Source organism: Homalodisca vitripennis, chromosome 6 (assembly GCF_021130785.1).
Source record: "Homalodisca vitripennis isolate AUS2020 chromosome 6, UT_GWSS_2.1, whole genome shotgun sequence".
Lineage (NCBI taxonomy): Eukaryota > Metazoa > Arthropoda > Insecta > Hemiptera > Cicadellidae > Homalodisca > Homalodisca vitripennis.
The window spans coordinates 33,751,829-33,778,785 of NC_060212.1; the positions used below are offsets into that span (position 1 = coordinate 33,751,829).

The window sequence follows — 26,957 nt, forward strand, 5'->3', positions numbered from 1 at the left end:
TTCAGTTTCAAATATCTTAAAACGTTTCACTTCAATAATTGATAACTGGCCTTTGTGTGATACAGGTAATCAACAATCGTTACTGAATTTTATGCATCATTGGAATCCCAAAAAATAATTACGACAATACAGAAAACGTTTGTTTATTATCTGTGTATCTATTTTTGGTCAAGGCCATGAAAGAGATTTTGTACTTTTGTGCCTTGCTAAGTTAAAAAAAAAATTATTTCAGTGTCTGTACTAACAAGTGCCATGAGAGTAACGTCGGCCCCAGGTCCAGGTGTTGGGGTCTCCAAAGTCTACTGCCAAGCCCCTGAATCCTCTGTCTATATCCAAACCACACACAAGCCTGCACAAGGTAAATCCTTAACATTGTATCTATATATTTAGTGGATTTGATTTCTGAGATTATAATGGCACTGATTCTAACAAAGTATGAAGACGATTAAATTACACCTTGCCAGTAATTTCGTGGATCAGCCGTAGTTTTTTCTTTAGGAAATTGTCACCTTAATAATCTCATTTTCCCAGCTATTCGGCTATGTCGCACTCGACCAATGCACTAGTAATGTGTTGTGGTTCTTGTAAAATAATCTGTTGTGTTAGAGTAAAATTTTCAAAATCAAGCTCCTTGGTGAGAACAGGGCTAATACTGGCACAGGAAACAACAAAAATTATATAGGCACGATTCTGTTGTGTATTTGTATTTTGCGGACGACAGTTGATTGCCAGTACGCAATTTACCGACTGCTAAAACTTTTTTTGCTGTACTTTGTGTAAAAAATTGTAAATAGATAACCTCATTAACGAATTATCATACTTTTGAAAATAATATTTAGCTTGCAGTTAGTATTTTCTGTATTAACGTTTGTGTATTGCTGTGCGTTTCCTGCGTATGTTCTCAGACACCAGCTGAACGGCAGTACGCAAGTTACTAAATCGCTGAAAAGTGTTTATTGTTGTACTTTGTACATGAAAATCTGTAGGTACAAAACATGAATTAACAAATTATTATAGTTTTGCAAATAATACTTTGCTTTAGTTAGTATCTTCTATGCATTCATGCATCACCGTGAGTCTTCCTCATCTGTTTGTGGACTGCACAGCTGATCGTAATTACACATATTGCAAATCACAAAAAATGTGATTTTTGTCGTACTTTGTGTATGAAAACCCGTAGATATAGATATTTTAATTTACAAATTATCTTAGTTTTGTAAATATTTTGCTTGCAGTTCTGTATATATGATGTGCTCTCCGCGAATCTGCTGTATATATTCGCTGGTCAGCAGTATGCAAAGCACAGATCGCTATAAAGCATAGATAGATTGCCACATTAATAGACTAACAATGATAGTCTGGATAAAATTGAATTCCGCTGTTCACAACTGGCTACATAAACCATATGCAGTTCCAGGTGGAAACATAGTGAACATAGCAAACCCGCTGTACAGCCTTCAGCCCAACAGTTTTTACGACAATCCCAGCAACTTCAGGACGTTCACACCGGCACCGGTCACCACAACCTCAGTCCAACAAACCAGGCCCACTCCCACCCAAGTCCAAGGTAATCTCAGATAACTGTACCACTCTTACTCTACTCTACTTTTAAATATTTGAATTCATCACATAATCTATAATGTTAATTTTTTAGCTGTAGAATTGAAGAAGTTTTTGACTATCATTTGTATTGAATAGTCAATTCCTTTTAAAATAAATGCTTTTCGTAGCAATCAGTTTAAAACTGAAAACTCCCACTTCTCACTTTTCTTCACTGAAACATTATTGTTCAAGTGATCTATTTAATCAATTCTTGTTTGGAGGGAAATAGAATTTAATTTTTAAAATCAATCGTTATTAAGAATAAAGTAAGGATTTTTTGTGTGTACATAGGCTTTATAGAGACACAGTAGACTTCCTCTTGTCTAGCCTTTAGATGGGCAGGGCAGTCTGATGATGGAAATGAGTTAATTCACCTATGGGACAGTTCATAGCAGAATTTGACACAAATCAGCTGCTCTCTTAAATTTCCAGTTATAATGTTTTATTCCTGACACCTGCATTGTATACAGGGTGTAAATTAGTCCTGATACGCCGGGATATATTCCAAACGGATTGAGATGTCAATGTACAACCTTCACCATATCTATTAAAATACTTTTATGAACTTTTTGAAGGATAAAAATATTTCCTCTCACTCCCCTTTTTCAAAGGAGGGTAGAGGGGAGGTCACTTTAAAATTTCAAATTGCAACCCCATCTTGTGACATGTCATTTGAAAGGTAAGTTCAAAAGAAACACACAATTACGTGAACAAAACATCTCTACGACGATCCTAGCAAAAGTTATGGGCAAACAATCCCTTAAATCTAAGGGTGTAAATTAAGTCCTGATACGCCTGGATATATTCCAAACGGATTGAGATATCAATGAACAACCTTCGCCATACTCATTAAATTACTTTTTTGGATTTTTTTAGGGTAACAAAAATGTCATCCCCCTTTTCAAAGGGGTGGTAGAAGGAGGTAACTTTAAATTTTCAAATTGCAATCCCTATCTTGTGACATGTCATAGTAAGGTCTAGGAAGGTCTTAACTGAACTGTTCAATAAAGAATAGACTACAATTGACTGTATCATGTAGGAAGAGAAACGTTATTTAAAATTTTAAATAGTTATTTTTAACTGACTATTTGGTTGTGCCGATATTGTGACCAGGAGCTCTGTTAATCACAGTATCTAGAGATATTACCTCTTAAATATCTTTCCCTGGTACCATAGTAATTTCCTCAATTAGTACTTATAGTGTTAATTTAAGCTACATAGAGATATGCTAGGGACAAGGTTTTTGTAAGTTATGTTAAATTTAGTGTATATGTGTTGGCTTGATGACTGATTCAATATGTTTGTATTTAAACTGCGTAACTCAAACAGCAAAGTCCCAGAAATTTTAAAATATAAATAAAGGTGGTTATTCAAGAGACTACTTCTTACGGTTAGTGAACTTTTTATATTCGTGGGGGCATTTCATCACAAAGATACAAACATCCTTTGTGATGAAAGGAGAACACTATCTTCAGGAGTTCTGTAATAGCTGGGAATCAGGAGATCCTAAGCTTGGACTAAATTGGAAATTTGATTCATCGTCAGTAGTGTACTTATTTGGTAATTCAGGTGAGTCATAATTATTAGTATTGAGTAAGAGTAAGATGTTTGATTTGATACAACAAAAACACGATGTGAACCTGTTATTCTCTAGGCGCTGTTAACAGATTGCATTTAATCCTGTTTAATTTTTTTTTTTTTTTTTCGTGAAATGTGTCAGAATTTGATATTTGGCGTCAATGGCGTTAACGCAATCGCACCAATTTCTGATCATAAGAGGTTGTGTAAAAGCAAATCGTGGTTTTATAAGTTTTAAATTTGAACTTATGGAAATTTTCTCCCAAAAAATAGATAACTTCTTCAGTTGTTTTTTCAGTGTATACTAATTTAAACACTGAGTGTCTTTCTGTAAAAAATACACTGTTTTTACTGTACAATCTGGCGTAAAACCACATCATGCAAGATCACCTATGTGACCAAATTGCCACTAGTAACTTTTCAGCATTTCATAAAAGAACAACATACAGAGTGAAGATGTCCGTTAACAATACAAGCATTGATAACCCTTGTGTCTTATGCCCTTATAAATAATATTAATTTAAAAAAAAAACATACAGAGTGGAACTTGATTATAAGTAAGTGGTTGTATTTATGGTTCAATTTTTGTGTAACAATTGTAGTACTGCGTGCAGGGTACTAACACATTAGAAACCATTAGAGAAACAGATGCTGTAATCATGTGCCGAAAGTAATAGTAAGAGCTAAAACGAGCTCTGAAACTAACAGATGCTGTAATCATGTGCCGAAAGTAATAGTAAGAGCTAAAACGAGCTCTGAAACTAGTGAGAAGATAAAAACTGTGGTAAGCCTCGGTTGCGATCTCTTGCATGTTAAACAATCAATATAAATTGTTGTTGTGAAACGAGAAACATCAAAGTGGATAATCTCAATATTTAGGTCTCAAAGGTAACTCTTCATCAGCGAAATTACAGCATGAGTTAACTTTGTTTTAGGCTCATCTTCCCCATGGAGGATGGGGACCAGATCAATATTTAGCAATTTCTCTAGAGAGCCCAGACGTCGGCTTGCGTCGGCAGATTTATTCCCGACAACATAGACGCTAGAACTGACCAATCTGTTTTCAGAGGCCACGAGTCACTAGCCATAGCCTCCCTGCCGCCTCTCCTTTCTCCTCCGCTTAGTCCAATATTGAATCCTATGTTTGGCACACAGGGAGCTTGAGACGGGGGTGTCCTCCAGGCCTCTTACCCTCTACAGTACGGTTAAGGTATGTTATCAGGTTTAGCTGATACAGATACCGCTGCTTGACGCGAGCGTTATCAGCCTCTGTTCACGCGAAATTGGTAAAACAGAATCTCTCATGTTGTGTGTGTTCAGTGTTTTAGTCTATTGTAGCTCAGGAGGGGAGGAAAAATTTTTCGAATTATCAAAAATTCTATTTGTGTTGTTGGGCTGAAAATGTTCTATGGTAAATGTTCAGGATGTCATAAATGTTTACTGAGTTCATGACGTAGTAAAATGTGTTGCTCTAGAATTTTTTTATGGCCGTTCGAATATAAATGAGACCTTTTTTCAGTGACAGTGTACAGAGTTAGAGAGGGTAGTTAAACAGAGTAGAAATGTACTGTATAGCACTATCCTGATGATGTCTTTATGGTCACCAACACAGCCGTGTCCATGATGTGCAAGGAATTGTCATGATTGTACAGAAAGAAGGTGCTAAATCCAATGGAATCGTAACTGTAAGGTCTACGAAGCATTGTCATTTACTCTTCTCTCGTGGGAATTGAATTAGGTTAGTTTTTGCCATTCTATGTCTGATCTTTCTCGTTCTTTGTTTGTCTAAAGCTCATAATTTCGTTTTGCTCAATTTTCATGATAACCCAAGTTGTTATTTCATTACAGTCCATTATCAGTCGTAATGTGTTAAGTAGGTTGTGAACAATTGAACAGTCAATGGTAATTCTCCAAACAGAGCAATCTGTCTAATAAACACTTTATTGTGTTTAACATATTCAGTTAAACGTAGTCGGTAGTGAGTGTAACATTTAACTTTAATGTGGCTGAACTGGTAAACATAACTGTTTCAGGCTCCCTCTTCTATATCCATATCTGTCAATCAGAGGGTTTATCCGTGACTTGTCTATACTGGTTAAGTTGAGTCTTCATGGAATCTTAAAGTTACAGCCGTTCAAAAAAATTAATCCGATCAAAAACCCACCATCTCAATTTACTGATGATTGAAAAAAATTTATATCACTTAAATGTGGGTAATCGTGGCTTCCATGAGAATGTCCTAACTGCAAATGACTTACCTCAGTTTTCCAAATAACACTGTGTCAAAAACTGTTTAAACAAAACATATCTAAAACCATGCGTTTCAGCATAGCCATCTGTTGATTGAAGATGGCTCTTCACAAAAAGGCTGAAATGCTCAACTTGTAAATTGTGTAAGAAATGTTTTTGACAAGGTATTAAAACTAAGACTAACCGTTCATGTTGAGATACTGGTATAAGGGGATCATTAAATCTGGTTCACTCCAGAGATGGATCATTGGTTTCCTCTGGTAAAGGCTATAGCAAGACCTGAGGGAGTAAAACTTCTCTCTTCAACTGGTAAAAAACTGATCTGGTAAAGCTGAAGCAGAGTTTCCCTAATCTCTGTCTATTCCTCCTCTCCCAGTAGATATTCCGTGGGATCTTCTTCAGGCAGTCCCAATCTCTGCTTATTTTCATCATCGTTCGTTCTGCCATTCTGGAAGTTACATGGAAGGCTTTTCGGTTGAACGCAATGAAGAACCGAAGGTCACGTCCTTGCCCTACCGAACAACTCTGTTGTGCGGTTGCTCTCTTCACTCCGTACACAGTTCATGGAAAAAATAGTCTCATTTAAATTGTACGGCCTTTGAAGAATAGGTGAATGTATGAGGCTATATGAATTGGCTTTAACTCGTCTCGCACACCTATTGAGACCTGCGATGTAAACAATCCGCATTAAACCTTTTCAAAAGTTCCCTCCGACTCTAGTCTGGTCCGCAGTGTGTCTAGAGAATGGGGCAGGTGCCTCTGACAAAGCATGCCTCTCCGTTACTATAAGCCGAGCCGTCGACAGATGACACGATTGTTGGTTGTTTCTGTTGTAGGACTGGTGACCTCAGGACAACCTGTGCGGTTCAACCCCGTTATGGTAGTGGACTCCTCAGCACACCCCTATGTGCCTAGTGAAAGTGAGTCTGTGTGTTGTACAAGAACTTTCAGTTTGGTTATGAAAGTGTGATAGTTTTAGTTTCATTTAATCTGATCTGATTAGTGCGGCAAAAATTTACGTTAGGTCGGACGGATTAAAAACAAGAATAGGTGGTAATAACACAATACAATAGAAAATTAAGTTTTACAATGTTTCAGTAAAACAGTTTAAACAAAGTAAAATTTTTATGCACCTTTAGTTATTGATTATTTTGAAAATGTCCACAAAAAACTCATGATAACGTGAAAATAATTTTACATTTTTTACATAAAGCAACATATTAATTAATAACATATTATAAATAAGAGCAAAAATATCATTTTTGTGACACTCTAAAAAAATAACTAAAAAGAAACATGTTTAAATCTTTGTCAATTAATTAAAGTAAAGCTAATGGAAATTTCTGTTTCTGTGGTGAGGTTCTAATAAAAGTAGTAATGGTTGTAGAAACACCACTATTAAACCTATATTATGACAATTGATCATTTGTTTAAAAAAATAAATAAATAACTCACTCCACATAGTCTCTGCTCACACGTTGTTCTTAACCCTGGAACCATACACCTCAATTTTTGTCACACTAACCGTACACTGGGGTACTGTGTGCCCCCAAAATTTAAAAAAAATATTTTTTTCATATTAAGTCAATTCTTTTTTATTAAAAACACATCTTATTGGTTTACAAGTTTTTTTGAACAATGAAACAAAAATATATTGATACAATTTTAAGTATATTCAAGGCTGTAAAACATACATACAAGAAAAAGTTACATTTGTATGAAGGTTTAGTTTAGATCCTGAACTTTCAAGTTTTTTTTTTCTTAGTTTTCACTCCTGCAATCAAACACAAACAGAATCAGAATGTGTTTTGCAAGTAAAACTGCTTACACTCATCACATAAGTTGGTGGTTTTTGTGTCTTTGCTCCGGGGACAAATGCTGCACCTTCCGGCCTTACGGTTGACAGGTGCTGGCTTGACTGGCACTTGCACACCAAGTTGTTCCGCAATGGAAAGCCTAATCCCTCTTCGAATTGATGTGTTTTGCAGCCGCTGTTCCATCCAAGGCCTCATGAGGTCTTCTGCCAGAGTAAACAAGAATGTAAGTCTAGACATTGGGGTCTGGTTTGACTTCATATAGGTATTCTCTTTGTAAATAATGTAGGAGTTCAAACCAATACTATTTAACATTCCATAAAATATGCACATAGGGCCATCTCCTCGTTTTCCTGCTGCATGAGTACTGAGCAGACATTTGATCCAGTACATCAACCCCTCCTTTCGTACAGTTATAAAAGTGAATCATTTCTGGCAAAGTGGTACCTTTCCGTAAGCTGGAACACTTGGTGCATGTTAGATAGGAGAAGCACGATTTTATTTTTCTTTGCTGCATAAGACACCATTGTTAGTTGTTTGTCAAACAAAAACAGTGATGTTTCCGCTGGTCTGTTTTTCAACATTTCTGGTGGAATGTGTGGTTTATTCTTTCGTAAAGTTCCAACCATTGTAATATTATGCTTTTCGAGCATCTTCTCGTTGAAAAGTGGTACCGAGGGAAAACCAATTATCAACGGTTATATTTCGGTTACTACCTTTTAATGGGATCCGACAACTTTTCCACAAAAAATGTTTGCTTGGGGTTTTCCTTCAGTATCCATTTTTTTCCCAATATAAGGAATGGCATTAATCAAATACCCATTTGTATTACATAACATTACAATTTTTATACCATATTTGGCAGGCTTATTTGGGATATACATACGAAATTGGCAGTTACCCCTGAAAAGCTAGCAACTTGTTCATCAATTGTGCAATACGCTCCAGGAGTGTAGAGCTCTTTGCAGTGCTGGATAAATATATCCCAAATTTCTCGGGATTGCAGCAAAAGGATCCAGCTCTTTTCTCGCATCTCGAGTAGTCTTTTCATCGAACCTCAAAACAATTGATTAAGAATTCAAATCTACGAAGACGGCATGACAGTTTTGGTTATGCGAAGTCCTCTTGATTCATTGCCAAAGAATTTCGATTGGAGTGTGGTTTTGTTTTTGAGCACCAAAATAAATCACAAGTCCTAATAAGGCTCTTATCTCGACTGGACACGTTTCTCGGTACAACTTTGATTGTTGTATTGTAATTTTTTTATCTACTCTAATCTCCTGGTTAGTATGATAAACTATCTTATTTATAATAGTTTCATCCAAAAATAGGTCAAATACCTGAGTAGGATTTTGTGACTCCCCTAGCAGCTCCTTCTGGACGAGATCTAAATAAATTATATTTCTTCTTGGCGTTCCTCCCCAACTCTTGTAGATGGTTTTGTAGACCAGCGATGTTTATTTTTTCCCAAAAGTTGTTTTTTTTTTAGTTGGATTACATTTTGTTGCTGATCATGAGAACTGTTACCTCTTATGTCTGCGTCATCTTCATCATCTTCTGACAGAACCTGTGCTGAAGTTGTGGGTACAGGCTCAACACTTTCTTCAAAACTTCGTCTCGCCCTTTTTTTCTTATGCAGAATTTCTGACACTTCTTCCTCTTTGTCACTTTCAGTTGGTAAATACTCATCCTCCGATGCATCAGGCGAAAACAAATCTGATAAGACATCGTCATCTTCTACATAGTCCAGTTCATTCTCATAATCAGGTTGATCTTCAAATACATCAAGCTGATCGGTCTCAGATGATCGAAGTAATTCATTTAAAATGTCTTCATCATCTTGCAGGTTATCCATGATTATTTAAAACACACAAAAACAAAAAAATAACAGAGATAAAACAAAATAACTAAAATATGTACACCTGTGGATAAAGTAACACTAACCGTAACACTGGGGAACTGAGTGCCCCAAACATGAACTGTAGACACAAACAGCGATGAGTCACGCACACGGCAAACAATGCAACTGACTGGTCGCCACAAACAAGCAAAAGTCGTGGAGTATGGTGGCGCTGCGCGTTGCCAACATAAAACTACAGCAAAATGAAAAATCCCTGGGGCACTCAGTACCCCGGTGTACGGTTCCAGGGGTTAAATAAAAAAAATCTTTATCAAAAGTTGTTCCAATATTGTAAAAAATTATGATGTAGAGAGTTTTCAAACAGTGTCTGTATTGCTTTTATACCAGGGACACTATTATCCAAAATTTATAAGATCAAACCTATTTATGTGGTGGTGGTGTCATACTTCATTTTCAATATGTAGTATATTTAAATAGAAATGGAACTATTGTTATAATACTGTATCTGTCGACTCCGTTTCATGGATTTTGTATGTGCTCTAAGTTCACATCAGCTAAAATGCCCCATATCTCCTCACTAATCAGATGGTAAAGTAGCGATGATTATTAGTGCTATGTTTGTTTTAAGTGTGATAAAGGTATTAGTTTTAATGTCGTACGGTACACAGTGTACCAAAAAGTTTCGGAGCCTTGAAGAAAGTCTATAGCAAAAATGAAGAGATCTGGAGCTTCCATAGAGGAAAATCAAGATAGCCTATGTAGATCAAGTAAGAAGCACTATGTGAGAATAGGAAGGCCAAATATCAAAGCTGGACGATTTCTCTTTTGAAGTAATTAGAAGAATTATTTATGATTTTTACTTAAGTAATATTTACCTCATGATTAATAATTTACGTAACACTAGTTCAGACCATGACTGATTTTTACAACCATGTGAAAAAGTACTCTCATTAAATTTGTACAACTGGACTTTTGTCAAGAAACTTTTCTTGGTGAAGTTGCTTATTATCGCAGCTTCATGATATACATATTGAAGGAAAATTAAGGACCTCCGGTCAAAAGAGTATCAAATGCATTTTACACACTAGACTAGGTGTGAACAAAATTATACTGTGTCTTATGCATGGCAACTCAATCTTTAACCACTTTGAACAATAGTTATTACAGCTTCCTCTGTAGTCTAGTGGTTTGCACATTCCAACGATCTTACACCCGTTGCAGTGAATGAACAAAATCTGTTCAATTGAACCGATTTAAAGATCAAACTTTTAAATTGTAGTTTACAAAATTAACATGGCCAAGATGATAGAGAGCTCTATAATGTAACAAATGCCGAATTTGGCCAACACCTAAGAAGAAGAGTTAAAATAGTAATTTGATGACAACTTTAATTCATACAATTCTAAAATTAGATACTAAAAAACAGTGCACTTGTACCTATCTTTTTTAAAATATTTTCTCTTATAAGATCACAAATTTACCAGTTAATAATTTCATGGTTGCAGTTTGGTTGAAAAGCACCAAAGCCTAGAATCTATGTTGGTATTTTTTCAGTTTTACCAACATCAAAACTGTAAGTTTGTAAATCATTTGTTTTATATGAATAAACACAGAAATAAGGCAGATAATTTTAACGTAACTCCTGCAATTTTAGCTCTACTGGTTAGTTTGTGGTTAAAGTTCAAACTCTGATATCTATACTTTTTGATCTGAGAGTACGCTTAGCAGGTGAGAATAGGTTAGAACCAATGTATGTCGAAATCAATTGTAAAACATTGCGAACTTGGAAAATATTTTTGGTATATCAATTACAAAAATTTCAAATTTATCATTCCAATAATTAGTTATAAAACAAAATACTTTTTCAAGTTTATTAGTAACAATATTATTAATAGAAAAATGTTTTAGCCTAAATAGCCTTACTAAATGTAAAAGAATTCAAAATAAATTGTTTTTCTAGGGATTTATTGGACAATCTTCATATCTTAAGCCAGATAGAACCGAAGTTTTTGTCTATGTTTTTGAGATCATTAACACGAGACCAAATTCTGTTTAGGTTACTGACTTATCCCCCCCCCTCTATATAGAGCTTCATACAGCTTCATATTTATTGTCTGTTGTACGTGTCAGGTGCTCAGCCGTTGACGGCAGAGAGTTGCAACAACGTCGCCAGTCAGCCTGCCGTTCATGTGAAGCAGAATGCCTCTCCAAGACCGAGCATCCTGCGTAAACGTGATACGGAAGGGTAAGTTTTATTCTCAGTGTTATATGCTTGTTTGCAGCATGATTTTTCGCTTGATGCCTTTCTTAAGTCGTGTATTATTTAACTGGTAATTGCAGAGGGTGTCTGCAGTCCAACACAACTTTGGACCAATTTCCCGGATGTCTTTTTCTCAAATAATTGTAAAAATTTCTTTTTAGTTGCTTGGAATAGGCAGTACAATTTAAATGTTTAAAATATTAGGTACATTCAATAATTAGGGAGCCAAAATGGTCTGCATAAGTAAGAATTTATTTTTGCAAAATGGAACTTTTTCTGCGTTATGTTAATAATTTCTGCCAACAATGAGGCATTATCCCCAACAAATAACTAATCTTATCATGCATACTGAAAAAAATCTTGTCTTGATTTTATTCATGAGCTTAATTTAAACATGATTATTTTTTTTTTTTTTTTTAACTAAAGAAATTTTAAATTTCACTAAAATGTGTTATGTTTACGTACTGTAAGTTTGAACTTAGCATACTGAGCTTTATTTTCAGCTTTACGTCAATGGGTTTGTATTGATTTAAAAGAAATTATCATTATTATGGTTTGAAATTATCATTGAAGAAATTGGCCAAGGAATTATTATCATTGTATGGTTTTAAGAAGTCCATCTAGCATGAACCAATAATAAAAAAAACCCTCCATTTTGCCGCCATAATGTTTATGTTGTGACGATTGTCATTTACCATTGGCCTGTAGTCAGTTGTAGGTGGTTGGTCGGCGAATGCAGACCTATTGTGACCTGTACTCTGTAGTTCAGTTTGAATAATTAATTAGTGTTGTGTTTTGTTTTTTTTGTTTTTATAAAAGTACATGTTTTAAAGTTAGTGAAGTTGACACATAACATGGTGGTTGTAATTCCTGGCTTATGTGTGTTCACAACACTCTAGGTTTGTTTATTTGAACCTATGTTGAAGATGGAGCTTGTATTGGCTACTATTAACTTAATTACATCTAAAACACAAAACCAATACTTAAAAACTTTTATTTTTGTGATGTGTCTGACGAAGATAGCCTTGCTATCGAAAGGCCAATACTTACAAAAATAAAAGTTTTTAAGTATTGGTTTTGTGTGTTTTAAATTTAATTAAGTTATTTTAACCTAGTTTGTAATTATGTGTTAGCTTAGTTATTTACATGAAGAAAAGATCAGATTGCAGATCTCAAAACATAGTGTTACAGATTTTTTGTACCACTGAACATTGGCAAATATTCGGAAAAATCCTGTTTCCTTCACAATCGTTCCATTGTCAAAAACAAACTTCAAACAAGGACGTATTATTATTAAATGTAACAAAAATAAGGACTGTGAATATATAATTTTTTTTCTTTTTTTATAGAACGCCCGGTAAGGCAGCAAAGAACCTGAATCCGTTGTTTGGCTCACTGACTGTCTCGACGCCCAGTTCTCCTCCATCTCCGCCTCGAGGCAATGGAGGGGCACAGAGCTCGGGGGGTTCCACTACGATATCGGCAACGTCCTCGCCAGGTCTCGGCACAGATTCGCCACCACTGAAGCCGGACATTGTGGAAGACGATCGGCCTCTGGAGATGAGCCCGCGGAAGAAACCGAGGAAACAGCAGCTGTGAGTAATTTTTTTCTGCTGTTTATTATGATGTAGTTTGGCCATTAGATCTCGAATAAACAGAGTAGAAACCATGGGTAATATTAGTGACAGCTTCATTGTATATGTATAGCAGGAAACTCTGCAAACTGGATCTGTAGCAATACAAAATACACAAAGTATCGATAATTAACGTCACTTCATTTGTTATTTCATTTATAATACAATTGTCATTGGCATAACTGCTAATCACTTCACAGATAACATCACTTTAAAGAACAGAAGTGGTTAACTGTCATGTATAGTTGGCGCACCTGAGTTATTAATATTTTGTTTGTTCTTTAATTTATACTAAGAATATGTATAGAAGTGAAATGAGATTATTTTTTTTATTCAATATTAATAAATTATATTTCAAAGCTAAACAAATTATATTACATACATTATTATGACATCCATAAAGTTTTGTTGTAATTCAATTTTTTATAGAAATATTTGATTGAATTGGACAGGAAAAATACTTGTTTGTATTAATTCATTTTTTAATAGTAATCTTGTACTTTGAAATTGATTATTATTAAATTTATTTATAAAATCTGAAATCAAAGAATCAAAACCAGGATAAGTAAAATTGGTCCATCATCAAATTATGTGCCTTAAATTTTGTATTTTAGTAAGATAATTTTGGCAAACCTACTTTAGTGATATTTTTAATATATTTGGCACAATGTATAAAATTGGGCAATGCAGTAAAATTTAAAATAAGAAAGTGCATTAAGCACTGTTGGTATGTAACAAATTACAATCTAATTTGGAGGCTTGACTTTTAAATGGTATCTACTTTGGGGTGTGTATCTTTCGATGTAATTCTGAGTTGGATTGTTCCGAGTTGTCAGAAGTGAGACTAAAGGGTGCAGAATGTTTTGTAGATGACAATCTTCAGGAGCTAAGATTATCCTTACCGTGGTCTGCCCATGAAATTACCGTAAGCATGTAACCGACCACAGTCCGCGATGAAGAGATTTACGTGTGGTAAGTGTTCCGCTGATTCTTGGCATGCTGACAATGGTGGGTTCCAGACAGTGAAGAATGCCAGGGATCAAAAAATGCTGGAACAACGGGTTTCGATCGGTCTTTCTTTTCTTCTTGAACCTCTGAAGTGTGTGCATGCTATCAGTGTGAATCACAAAGAAGTAATATGGCTTCAGACAACAACCAGTGGATTATTGTCAAGTAATGAGTAAAACAAAACTTTCAGGAGAAGAGCATGCTGATTATTAAAAGTGTTTTACATGGTTAGGTCCATCCAGATAGTTCTATAACTTATTATAATCACTATATAAATAGGTAATAATATACATAAGATGTGGTATAGTGAAAGGAACTCATAGTATTACAGTCATAAAAATTTGTTTTTTTTTTAACTCTGAAAGTGGCAAAAAAAATACTAGTCATTTTTTAATGTTTCCCCTGTCACCTTCTTAATCAAACTTTTGCTGCCGGACATCAATATTAAATAGGTCGTATTATATATCAGATTATTCGGGGTGTTCACTGTTCAATTTGATCTATATTTCATTGAAGTTTAACGCATACTACGTACATATGCTAAATATATATAATGTTGATATAAAAACTTCGGCTTGACACTTCTACTCGCCTCCAAAGTTTTACGTTTTGTAATAAAATTTAATTAGCTTTAGTAAAAGTAGGATCTTTTTATGTATATCTTTCAAGATAAAAAGAAATATTTTTCTCTGAATCTTTATTTACAAAATTTTATATTTGACTGATTTATTTTAATTTTAAATGCAAAAGTACTAATTTATCATGTTTTTCAATAACTATTTATATAAAAGGACTGTCTGGAAAGTATCCAATATTTGACGATTACTCCTTATCTATGGTAACTAATTTCATCAGATTAACGTATTTACGTTATTATTAGGGTAATATTCCAAACTTAGTGTTTTCATGTGTAATGTTTCTAGAACGTGTAGCTATATAAACAGCTGAGCATTGTTGATCAGCTGAGCGTATGTTGGCACTTCTTGCGATTGCAATCTTTTGTAATGTTGTGTTATGTTTTGAAGTTGTAGTGAATAAATTTTGTTACCTATTGATATTCTGGTTTATTGAAGTCTGGTTTAGGAACGATGATAAGACTCAGCAAGCACTATTTCTGTACCCTCCCGCTTGCACCGAGAATAGCTCTTCTTCATACTTTTAATAAGTCAGGTGTCAGAAAATTTTTATTGCGTGTGTTTCTCAAAGCTTCATTGGATATTTTCCCTTAAAATGTTTTTATGTGAAGACAACTCAAATGATCCAGTAAACCTTTCAGGGGGAAGCCATGTCCACGACTTTTTATTGATTCAAATGATTTATTGTTTTTAATACCTATAATTCTGTTGAAAGTGGCTCACCTTCTAATCAGCCTTCACCAACGTGAACCCCTGAAAACATTGAACATGTGCAGTTAGCGATCAGAACGATGACCACCGTCCTTGACTTTGGGCTGGTGCCATTATTGAAATCCCCACTCAAAGGAACCAGATTTCAAACAGTTGAAGAGGTCAGACTGAATGTTTGGCAGTGCTAATGGTGATCCCTAAGGCAGACTTTGCAACCTGCATCTTGAAGTGGGATAATCATTGTAACAAGTGCATCGTGTTCAATAGAGAGTACTTTGAAGGAAACTAAAATTTGGTTGCGGTCAGTGAGCTAGCCTTTCAGTAATATCAAATACTTTCTTGACAGCCTTGTATAAATGTTGGCTCTAACTTACTGATCAAATACTTTATCTCAATGATCATTATTCTACAGATTTTTAAACGGTGATGTGTAGAACTAACTAGCAAGAAATTGCCTGCAATTACAAGTTTTACAACTGCCACTTCCAGGGTTAAGTTTCAAATTTTGATGTATTGGTGATAGAAATGATAAATATTGTCTAAGTATTGTACAACAAAATAGACAAATGTCTTGTATTCCAAATAAACTACTGCAAAGACAATCTTGTGTTAATCTAACATAATAGACATTACATAGTATCATTATGCTAACTAATCTTGTATCATGTTCATTTAATCAATAAAGATATTTCAATTCAATTCATAAAATTGGTTGCAACTTTATCCAACCATAACCACTTACTCCTAGAGGCACCATTCCACCAAATTCTTTTGATTCTCCACGGCATAATCACAACCCTCATTTTACATTCTTCTTTTCTTTCAATTCTTATCTTTCATTTCACATTTGAAATAAACCAATATGACGGAGTATTAAAAGACCCGACCAATATCTGAACAGAATCAATGGGTTATTATTCCACAGATGACAGACAGGTGATTGGACTTTCATTCAATTTGTTGACACCAAAATCAGTATGGTTCTTCCTTGTACAGAAGAAATCTAAATTTTGAGCTAGGATCTTTGTATCAAGAGCTGTTATACAGGTAAAGAAACAGAATGACCTATGACCTTGTGATTCCAAAACGTACAGAGTTTTTCCTTGGACCAAGAGGAACCTAAATTTCAAGTTAGGACCATTGTGTCAAGAGCTGTTAAACAGGTAACTGGACAGACTGATCTTTGACCTTGTGATTCCAAAACGTACAGAGTTCTTCCTTGGACCAAGAGGAAACCTAAATTTCAAGTTAGGACCATTGTGTCAAGAGCTGTTAAACAGGTAACTGGACAGACTGACCTTTTTTGACCTTGTGATTCCAAAACGTACAGAGTTCTTCCTTGGACCAAGAGGAACCTAAATTTCAAGTTAGGACCTTTGTATTAAGAGCTGTTATACAGGTAAACAAACTGACTGACCTTTGACCTTGTGATAAAACGCACAGAGTTCTCTCTTGGACCAAGAGGAACCAAAATTTTGAGTTAGGACCTTTGTGTCAAGAACTGTTATACAGGTAAACGGACTGACTGACCTTTGACCTTGTGATTTTAAAACGTACAGAGTTCTTCCTTGGACAAAAGAAATTCTATATACCAAGGTTGAAGTCTTTATGGCCTTACTATCAAACATTTATTGCACAGACAGGCAATCAGACATAACTAAGATAAATACTTGGAATTACAAAAGAATACCTTAAAAACATCTTTTATCTTAGAAAATGTACAGAGTATAAATGGTAGTATATCTTAAAATATAATATAGAGATTATACTATTAAGTAGAGTATTTTGAACCAAAACTGGCACTCTTCTGTCACTAGCCTAGTGAGTCCTTTCTTCCTGTATTTTATCCACACTAGTTTTCTCTATTGCTACAATCTCATGATTTATCTTGGGCTCCTTAATTCTATTTCCTTTCTCTTATCTTCTTTTGCAACCAAAGTTTTCCCATCTACTTTATTTGTCAGAACCACTTCATCTATTCCCTATACATCCTAGGTGTTTATTCTAGTTTAGACGTCTATCCACAAAAATTTTCTTCAAGTTTCTGGTTTTAAAATTGCATTTGTTTCTTTAAAATGTGGTCCAAATCATTCTTATTGGATTAGTATAGGTAGTTTTACAATGTTCTGTATGTTATTTCATCTGAAAATGCATGTGCATTGCATAATGTTTTCCTAAATAAGTACTGCTTCTTTAAGTATACATGGATTTATTTATTATGTTAAAAATTAAATTGTTTAATATGATTTTGTTGTTTTATTGTCCTCTCACTATTTCTTTTAAAAAGTACTAAGCATTCTTTTTTATATTAATCCAGAGTTAATCTCGTGGTGTTGACAGATTGAATAATTCAGTCGATAATGTTACTTATTTGGCAAATATAAATTGGGAGTTTTCTACAGACAGAAATGAGCAGTAGTACTGATCGGGAGTTTGGTTTACCAGTACAGACACGCCTGAGACGGGGTTTCACAAACAGCTGTCAATCCAATGATGTTAAGTTATCTATATATTCAAAAATGAATGTTTGTATGTATGTCCTTAATAGAATCGTAAACTATTTGACCGATCATTATGAAAATGTGTATCTATATGTATTTTTTCATGGAGAAGGTTTATATACTATGCCCATAGATGTAACTCACCACCAGGTGGCGCTGCAAAATATAAAAGTTTTCCAAGTGCCTGCACACTATAAAATGCAATTACAAGACAGTTACGTATATTAAATAGCCAAACACTATTTGAAGGCACTAAGTTATGATGTCTATTTGTCTTTAAGATAAATATTTGGTTGAACTTAAAACTTGAGTGTTACGGTAGACCACTTTATAATAAAGTACATGTAAGTGTACAATGGCTATAAACATTTTCTTGGTTGTGGCAACAATGCAAACTGTACATCGCCGTTGGAAATGTAATTCACTTAAACCAGAAGTGCTCATACACGGGCAAAGCTTACGAAAAGCGTGTGAAGTCACAGAAAACACCTACTTAACAATAAGTAGTGACATAAATTCCTATATATAGTAAAACATTATCATAAACCATACAAACTGTATATTACTGTAACTTTGTTACATTTATTTTGATGTGAACATAATGGCTTTTTGAAGTCCAGTACTTAAGATTCAAGACTATACGCTTACCTGATTGAGAGTCTTGAAGGAACCCAAAATGTACATGAAAATTGTTTCATATTCCGCACTATATGAGAGCAAAGAAGATAGTTGAGGGCGTGGCTTCTTCAGCCTGCCACACAGCTTCATCCCGCTATAGATATGCTGCATTGGCAAATTCTGTACACGCCGAACAGACACAGAGCTTGACTCAGTGATGTTCTCAATTTTTAACTTATGCATTCCGAACATCCTATGAAAGCTGTTCTTAATCAGGTGCTATAAAATAAAAACCTTAAAAGGCCTATGTTTTGGTTAGAAAATAATTTTTCTCTCCAAAATTAAGGACATTATATCAATATTTTTAATTGTGATTCCACTTTGATACAAAAGTGAATACTATACTTTGATATAGTGTTCAGGTGTTTTGAAGAAACTCTACGACAGTTCATGACACGTTTTTGGTAGGAGAATTATCAAGGTTGGCATGTTGTATGCCTCCATGTCAGCACAAAATTTCGGAAATTGCAGACGCTACGGTGAGGGAAGTATGCAGTGCCCGATGTGCACCACTGCCTCCTACCGCTAAACTAATAATTTCATAGCATGATCAGAGATTTGAAAAAAAAAACAGTCCTCATAGTTTGAATCCCACTAAGTGTAATAAAGGGACAAGTTCATCAAAACTAACTGAGGAATCTATTAAATTTTTATTAAAAGTTGAAATTTTATAATGAGTGTATTGAATGAAAACCTCAAACAAAACTAGGATATACATTAAAAAAATTATTTTAGAGTTTTTTAAGAGTTGGTCATATTCAGCCAAATGTAAGGGGTTTTCATGGAAAGAATCAGAATTTTGTAAACTTTTTTTATTTTTAAGAATATTCAAGTTTTCCATTTATTAATAGTCTGGTCAAACTAATGTATTGTGTTTAATTTTAGGAGTGGAAATCAAATTCAAGAACCCAAATTCAGTGATGATGAAATGGAGTTCATTCCATCGGAGAAAGTCAAAAAGACGTCTAAGGATGGTAAGTTATTGTGTTTGTACATGTTCTGGTTAAGTAGGTTTTTAAAGTAGTTGTCCTGATATCATTTACTGTCTGAACATTAGCGAAGATTATCACTTGCGTTGGAAAAATTTAATTTCTGTCCGTCTGTCTGCATTATATCTAAAAATGAACTATCTATAGACTTGAAATTGTGCGTGAAGCTTCATTTTTATATGAAAAACATTGAGTTCGATTATGGTGCACCTCACTTCATGGGATTTCACTGAGTGTTAGCAAATATTTTTACATTTGTCGTATGAATAATAATGGTGCCAACGAAAAAATAGCAGAATCTGAAGACTTGAAATCTTGAATTGAATCTCAGCGAAGCCCTGTTACACAACGTAGTGTAACATACAATGCAATTTACAAGGAGGTACTGAAGAAAAGAAAAATAAACCTATCCCTTTCAAAATACTCCGCATTACTCTCAAAGCATTACAGTAGATTATTCCATTGCTAATAGCGTTTTTCACGTTCATCTTCAGTATTGACTCTAACTCGTAAAGCAAGAGGCATGAAGATAACTTTTGTACTTTTAACGTCATTATAATATTTCTTAATGAAACTGTAAATAAAGTATTTTGAGTAATGGATTGGTTTGAGTAGTGACCAACTCTTTCTCCCGCGTTTTTTCTTAATCTCATCAATGTTTTTAAATCTAATTTCCAGAAACTAACAGACATTTTAAAAAGTTAAAGAAAAAAGGTTATATATTTTTCAAAGCTACATTCTTAGGCTATTCTTCACCGTTTCACTTGTTCAAATCAAGGCATCATAGTATGACACAAGTTTTTAATATCTCAAACTTAGCCATGGATTTGTAATTTTTTGCTTAAAAAAAACACTGAACACACTTTTACATGTGGCGGAATTTCCAATTCAAGCACGTACTTCAACTAGTCCCATTAAGAAACGTAGAAGAGGTACAGAAAGCCCGCTATCGCAAGTTGATTCCTACTGAGCGTAGAAATCTTTTTATTTTCAAGATGGCGGCTCTAGCCCCGATAGAAAGTACTACTCGTTATATACAAAAATAAGAAAAAATCACATGTACCTAGGTCAGATGAGTAAGGTGTATGACGCAAAGTTACTGTACCATTTATTACCAAAAACTGGCTAACAAAGATAATTGTGTGCGTAGGTGCATTTTTATGATGGAAACTAATTTTTTTATCATCTGTCTTGGATGGTAATGTGTACGGTAACATGAATAGTTTGGTGTTATGTGGTAGGCTTTCTGTATATTCTGAAGTCATTGTCAAGTCATCATCAAGTGATTTGTTATTTTCTTTTGTTATTATCAAATCTAAAAATTTTATACCGTTTTCCTTGTCAGTTTCAAGTGTAAACTTTTAAGCTTACGCTCCAATACTGTTCAAATAGCTATGTAGCAGACTAAGTCGCCTAACACTGCTATTAAACACAACTATAGTCCCACCAACGTACCTGTGGTACAATGAAATTTGACAGAAATATTTGTTTTTCTTGGAAAGAATGAACACGTTTTTTATACAGTTTAAGTAGGTATCAGGATACCAGAAAGAATGGATCCCATATCCAACCAATTTGGTTAACATAAGATTTTCCTTTAAAAGAAAGGTAATTTTGTATTAAAACTTTGCTTATGAGTGCCATTATTATCTACACAATTCTACACAATAAATGAATTTTTAAACAGAACTTTCTATAACCTGCTGTAACAAAATAAAATCTGACAATTGTACTGTTCTCTAAGAATATGTTCAATAACTATTAAATTAAATTTATCTCAATAATTTCTGATAACAAGCCAGAATTGTTCAAATGATTGTCATTTAAGATGTTTAAAGTTTCTCAATAGAGATATTATCAAATGAAGCCAACGTTTCCTGTTTTCTGTCCGTCAAATAAGTATTCTTCAAACTTTAGTTTTTCTCAAAAGTAACATGATTTTTTATACTTTGTTAATATACTTTGTTTTATAGTTTGTTATAGATTTATAAATAGTTTATAAGCAAGTATAGATGTATAATCCACCAATGGTCTAAAGGGAACATAGTTCTTGTGGACCTTGGTTAAGCCTTTTGAGCTAGGTGCACTGGGATTCTTCGTTTAGAGATAACTCATCTCTTCAACAGTAAACAACAGTTATCTTTAAGTGATTAGTTTCTTTATCACACATTTGTGACACATTAGTTGGGTCTTTGTTAAGTATAATTATCTTAATTACATTTAAAACACACAAACCAATACTTGAAACGTTTATTTTGTGAGGCCTTTCAATAGCGAGGCTATCTTCGTCAGACACATCACAAAAGTAAATTTTATTTTGATAATAGTTAAACATATGTGATTTTAATATTAATTTATCCTGTGTGACGTAGTGTGTAAATAAAATCAAATCATTACTGGAATTATACTATATAAATTTGGAATGTTATCTTTGTAATCTTTGTGAAAGTAATATTGAATTTTGTATTGGTCCATCTTCTTCATTTAATAAATCTTCTCTGTTTGTTTGATTTATGTAATAGCATTCCCATGCATTTAAATATCTAGATGTGTTAACGTGTTTTAATAGTTTTAGGTTTTCTTTTGATATAGTGTGTCCAGTATTGATACAGTGGTGTGTAACAGCAGATTTTTATTTTCTGTTGAATTTAATGTGGGAGCAATTTTTCTTTATAAATATTAAATTATGGGATAAATTAATATTAAATTTACATCTGTTTAAATTCAAAGCGTTTATTTGTCAATCAACAATAAAATACATTGCATGACAAAGGTCAATATACATTTAATAAAAAGAACAACAATGTATCTTAATTTCTTAATATTAATGGGACATCAAATAATCTCTAACAGAGTAATACTCTCTATCAATTAAAAAAACACTTAAGTTTAGATCTGAATTTAGGTACTACTTCTTCGGATCTCAATTCTAACGGGAGATGGTTAAATAATTTAACCGAAGAGTAATACAACTGTCTTTCAAAAAATGATGTACGGTGCTTTGGAGTTGGCAAACGGAGAGATTTTCTTAAGTTGTAATATTTAGATAGATCAGAGGTAAAAATGTGCATGTTTTTCCTTAGGAAGGTTAAGGTCTCAAGGATGTATAGGCACGGGAATGTAAGTACTTGGTTGGTTCGGAAGTACCCCCTACATGATTGGTTTCTAGCTAACCCCAACACAATCCTGAGAGATTTCTTTTGAAGCCGAAAAATGTATTGTGTCCTGGTATTTTCAGACCCCCAAATAGGCAGTCCGTAGGTAAGGTGTGGGTAAATTTGGGGTTACCCCTTTCACAATGTGTCAGACGAAGATAGCCTTGCTATCGAAAGGTCTTACAAAATAAACGTTTAAGTATTAGTTTTGTGTGTTTAAAATGTAATTAAGTTAATAGTAGCCAATACAAGCTCCATCTTCAACAAGTATAATTATGTTGTTGCTTATTGTAAAATTTCAACTTTATCCATTAATTTCTTTGTACATTATGATAGTTGACTGTCCTTTGTCGGCTTGACGTAATATATTGCATTATGATTTAAAAAGCAAAATATTGCGTTATGATTTCAAAAGCATTTTTACCTGCAAAATTTTACATGATGGCACTATTGTGCCGAAACATGTAGATTTTAACTGCATCACGTGTCTTGAGATTTAATGGAATATTATTGCTTTTTGTGAAAAAGGTAAGATAATTAAATACCACCTCAACAGGAAAGCAATATGTTTGACTGAGCTATCACTTGGCTGTGCTTGCAGGGGTCGCGCGTGACGGACTGGTGTTAAAGCATGTGGCCAGGCGGCCGATGATGTTATGGCCCGGGTACAAGCAGATGTGGAAATCAAAAAACCATCACTTCCTGCGGTACTCGGACGTCCGGCCCAAGGAGGAGAAGCGGCCGACCGTCACAGATCTCGCTGCCCAGAAGAATGTCATGCAGAAGTCCAAGGGTTGGAAGATACATCATCTCAATCTTCAGATGACGGACATTGTAAGTAGTGTACACTGATAAATCTAATTTATTTTAAAAAATTTCTGCATCTTTACGATTGATTTGCAGACATGTATGGTTATTCAGTTGTGAAAAATCAGTGTTATCAAAAGGTGTGGTGTTTATGCCTCGATTAATTTCCTTTTACAAAAATGAAGTTCCTGACATATTATCTTTTCAAACCTTCCATTGTTAATAACAAACTTTAAACAAAGAATATAGAGTAGAGTTTTAAATGTTCCTGCTGACAAGTATTGTAGTTAGAGGGGCCTCAGTAATGTATTATTTTTGGAATAAAAGCAATTCAATTCAATATAGATATATCTTCAATGAAAACAAAATAATTGAACATAAAAAATCTATATTTTGTTTAAAACATGATTTTCAAGAGATCTAAAGATTTAAACATACTAACAAAAAATAATTAACAAAAGAAACATCTTATGTTAATAAAACTAATTTTGAATTAAGTAAAAGAGTAAATAATTTTGCATGATACAAGGAATATTAATTTATAAAATCAATTTGTAGTTAATTATGTAATTTAGTAAAATTAAACAAATTAAAATTGTAAGGGTTAATTTATATATGTATAATTAATGAATATAAAAAATTAATGATTGCGCATGTGTACAAAAATGATACAGTTTAAAAAATGAATAATTATTGAAATACTGATGGAATTGCAGTGGTAAATATATATTATTAAAATGTTTCCATGTTTCTTTTAAGTTTGTAATACTGGGCAAGTTACCATAATATATGTGTGTGTGTTTTACAGTCAGAACTTGAGATGGGCGTTTTCGACAAGCTCACGGCAATGCTTAAAGTATTAGAGAAGAAATCAGGGAAAGATGTAGATATCAATAGGGTCAACGAATTAATTAAGGTGAGAAAACTTCAACATTATCATGTTAAGACTAAACTAGCTGTATGATTGTCGATTGATACTTCAGGTTGCACTTCATAATGCAATGTGATAAAGGTCGACCGTGATAAGCATGCATTTCCCTGTCACAAGCTAGAGCTGTTTGCAGGGAAGCCGTTGTATGCAGGAATGCAATTCTTCTATCAACTCCCTTGTAACTTAAGAAATGAAAATAATTTAAAAATGTAAAACCTATTTAAAAGAGTACCTGGTGGATAGATTGTTATATTCAATTGAAGAATTTTTTTAAGTTACAACTTTTTTTATTTTTTGTTACATGAAAATTGTTTTATTATATGACAATTAGTAATAATGCAGAAATTGTGAAATCTGCTTAACGGTTTAATAGTCTTAGAGTAAAAATAGCATTTTTAACCCTTTCCACGCGGAATTTATCTTTCAATTTTGATTCATAAAGCGTAATTAACTTTAAAATTTTTGTTTACATTTTACCAACTCTAGTTTTTTTTAGTTAGTGGTGGCTATTAGGAATAAAAAAATAATACAATATCACAAAATAATCAGACCCCTATATTTTTTTAACAAATGTTCAAATTTTACAAAAAATTGAAAAAACATCCTTTTTACTTGAATTTCTAAAAATATTTTAAATAACGACACAACAATAAAGTAATAACAACAAAATAAAAATATAATATAATGCTAAATACAACAGGAACACAAACAGTAAATAAGGAAATATGGCAAAACAGCGTTAAACACTAAAATATGCCGTGCCGGGATATATCCGTTTACCGCGTAATGATTCGCCGCAGACTGAGGCTAAACACGCCACGAGGGACAAAGCCACGCCCTCCCTTGAACTCTAGCGGATTCCACGGCAACTACAATGTATTAAATAACATAAAATAGACTTTGAAGGATATATCCGTTTACCGTGTTTCTGTCAAAATTAGGCCTAACGGATATATCCGTTTGCCGCGTGGGAAGGGTTAATTTTAACTATTTCTTCATATAACTTAATATATTGACACCATTCGTATTGTACCATGTACTTTTATTGAATAAAATTGATTAATTGTCTGAATTTGGATCGGATGTAAGTTTTCACAAATCAAGATCTGAGCTTGATTAAATCAACAGTCAGTAAGTGATTATCGACTGTTAAGTAAGTTAATATTCAATATTTAAAATTTAACAAATACATGGTGAAAAATGCACTCTTTCAGAACAAAATTCACCAAGATCACAACTATAGGTACATTGAATAGAGTAATTTAGTAATTTTTAACTGGAAGTTTAATTATTACTTTAGAGTTGACAAAATAAAATAAACAATATAAATTACAACAATAAAACTGACTTATTTATTAAAATGTTATGTTACATCGAATTATTAAATTGTTGATAACAAATAGTTTCTCTTTATTATTATTATTCCAGTATTATTAAGAACTGTAAAATGATACATAATTGAACTGATGTGTAGATTAAATGTTTTCTACAGATTGCTTATAAATCATTCACGATGATGCAAATAGCTATTCTTGTCACTGCTAATTACATCTGGATTTTCAGTGCTGTATATTAAACAATTAAAAAAGTGTAGCATACCAATCATGCTATCGACCTTAGGATAATTTAAAATTTACCTTATTACTAAATTTGCTCGGTAAACTAAAAGATGTGCAACCTAAAGAACTGATACTCCACATACAGCTAAAAGTTAATTATGTAGTATTTAAAATGGCCCCCACCTTATTCTTATTTATCATTGAGACACAACAATTGAAATGTTCTGTTTGTTTGTCCAGGGGAACATCCAGAGGAGTAAAGTGATCACGGACCAACTGCAAGAAGCAAAGTGTCAAGTGATGAAACTGTTTGATCACAGGTGTCAAGTGACAGAACTGTTAAACCGGTTCTCTAGCAGACGTTCCGGTAAAAAGAGAGAACGGGTATGAAGTTGTGCGGGAGTCGAGCAATTCTCGTGTCTATAAATCTCAGGCCTTTGTGATCGATGCACAGTTTTATTTTTTAAATGTAAATATATTTTATCATAAATTGAATTGTGCATTTTTGTATAATAATAATGTAAATATGAAAAGCAAATTTTATATTTGTCATGATAATTTAATAATTTGTAAACGTGCTGGCATGAACATATGTACATATCATAATTTGTAATTACGACAAGTAATTTAAATTTCAGTACAGATTTAATAAAAAATTTTAGCTATTTTAAGGTTTTTGTTTTATTACACCTTTTTAAAAGTAATTTCGTATTGGTCTATAGATATGTCAGCAATAATTTTCTAAGCCTCGTTCAAGCCTACACAGTTTGCCTTAAGCTACAGTTGATTCTTCTGAACTATCTGCTTGTCTTTTATGGAATTGCCACAGAACTTTTCGGAAGCTATACTCCAACAAGTGCTCAAGCCTAGTTACAAAAAAGAGAATCATAAAAGAAGATAAGTGATATATCAAGACAACTAGATGCCTATTTATTACGATTGATCTACATGGTGTAAACACAGCATAATTAATTCGTAATTACA

General features: G+C 33.6%; 1 protein-coding gene across 1 annotated transcript; it reads left to right on the forward strand.

Annotated features, from left to right (window-relative positions):
- The first annotated feature begins 207 nt into the window (after positions 1-207).
- Positions 208-26,644, forward strand: LOC124364247 (histone deacetylase complex subunit SAP130). The gene is made up of 9 exons (XM_046819573.1): positions 208-358; positions 1,412-1,567; positions 6,267-6,350; positions 11,236-11,350; positions 12,715-12,960; positions 19,418-19,506; positions 23,278-23,510; positions 24,292-24,399; positions 26,214-26,644. Exons 1-9 carry the CDS (start codon positions 253-255, stop codon positions 26,361-26,363), a joined length of 1,287 nt encoding a protein of 428 aa, XP_046675529.1. The 5' UTR covers positions 208-252; the 3' UTR covers positions 26,364-26,644.
- The last annotated feature ends 313 nt before the right edge of the window (positions 26,645-26,957 follow it).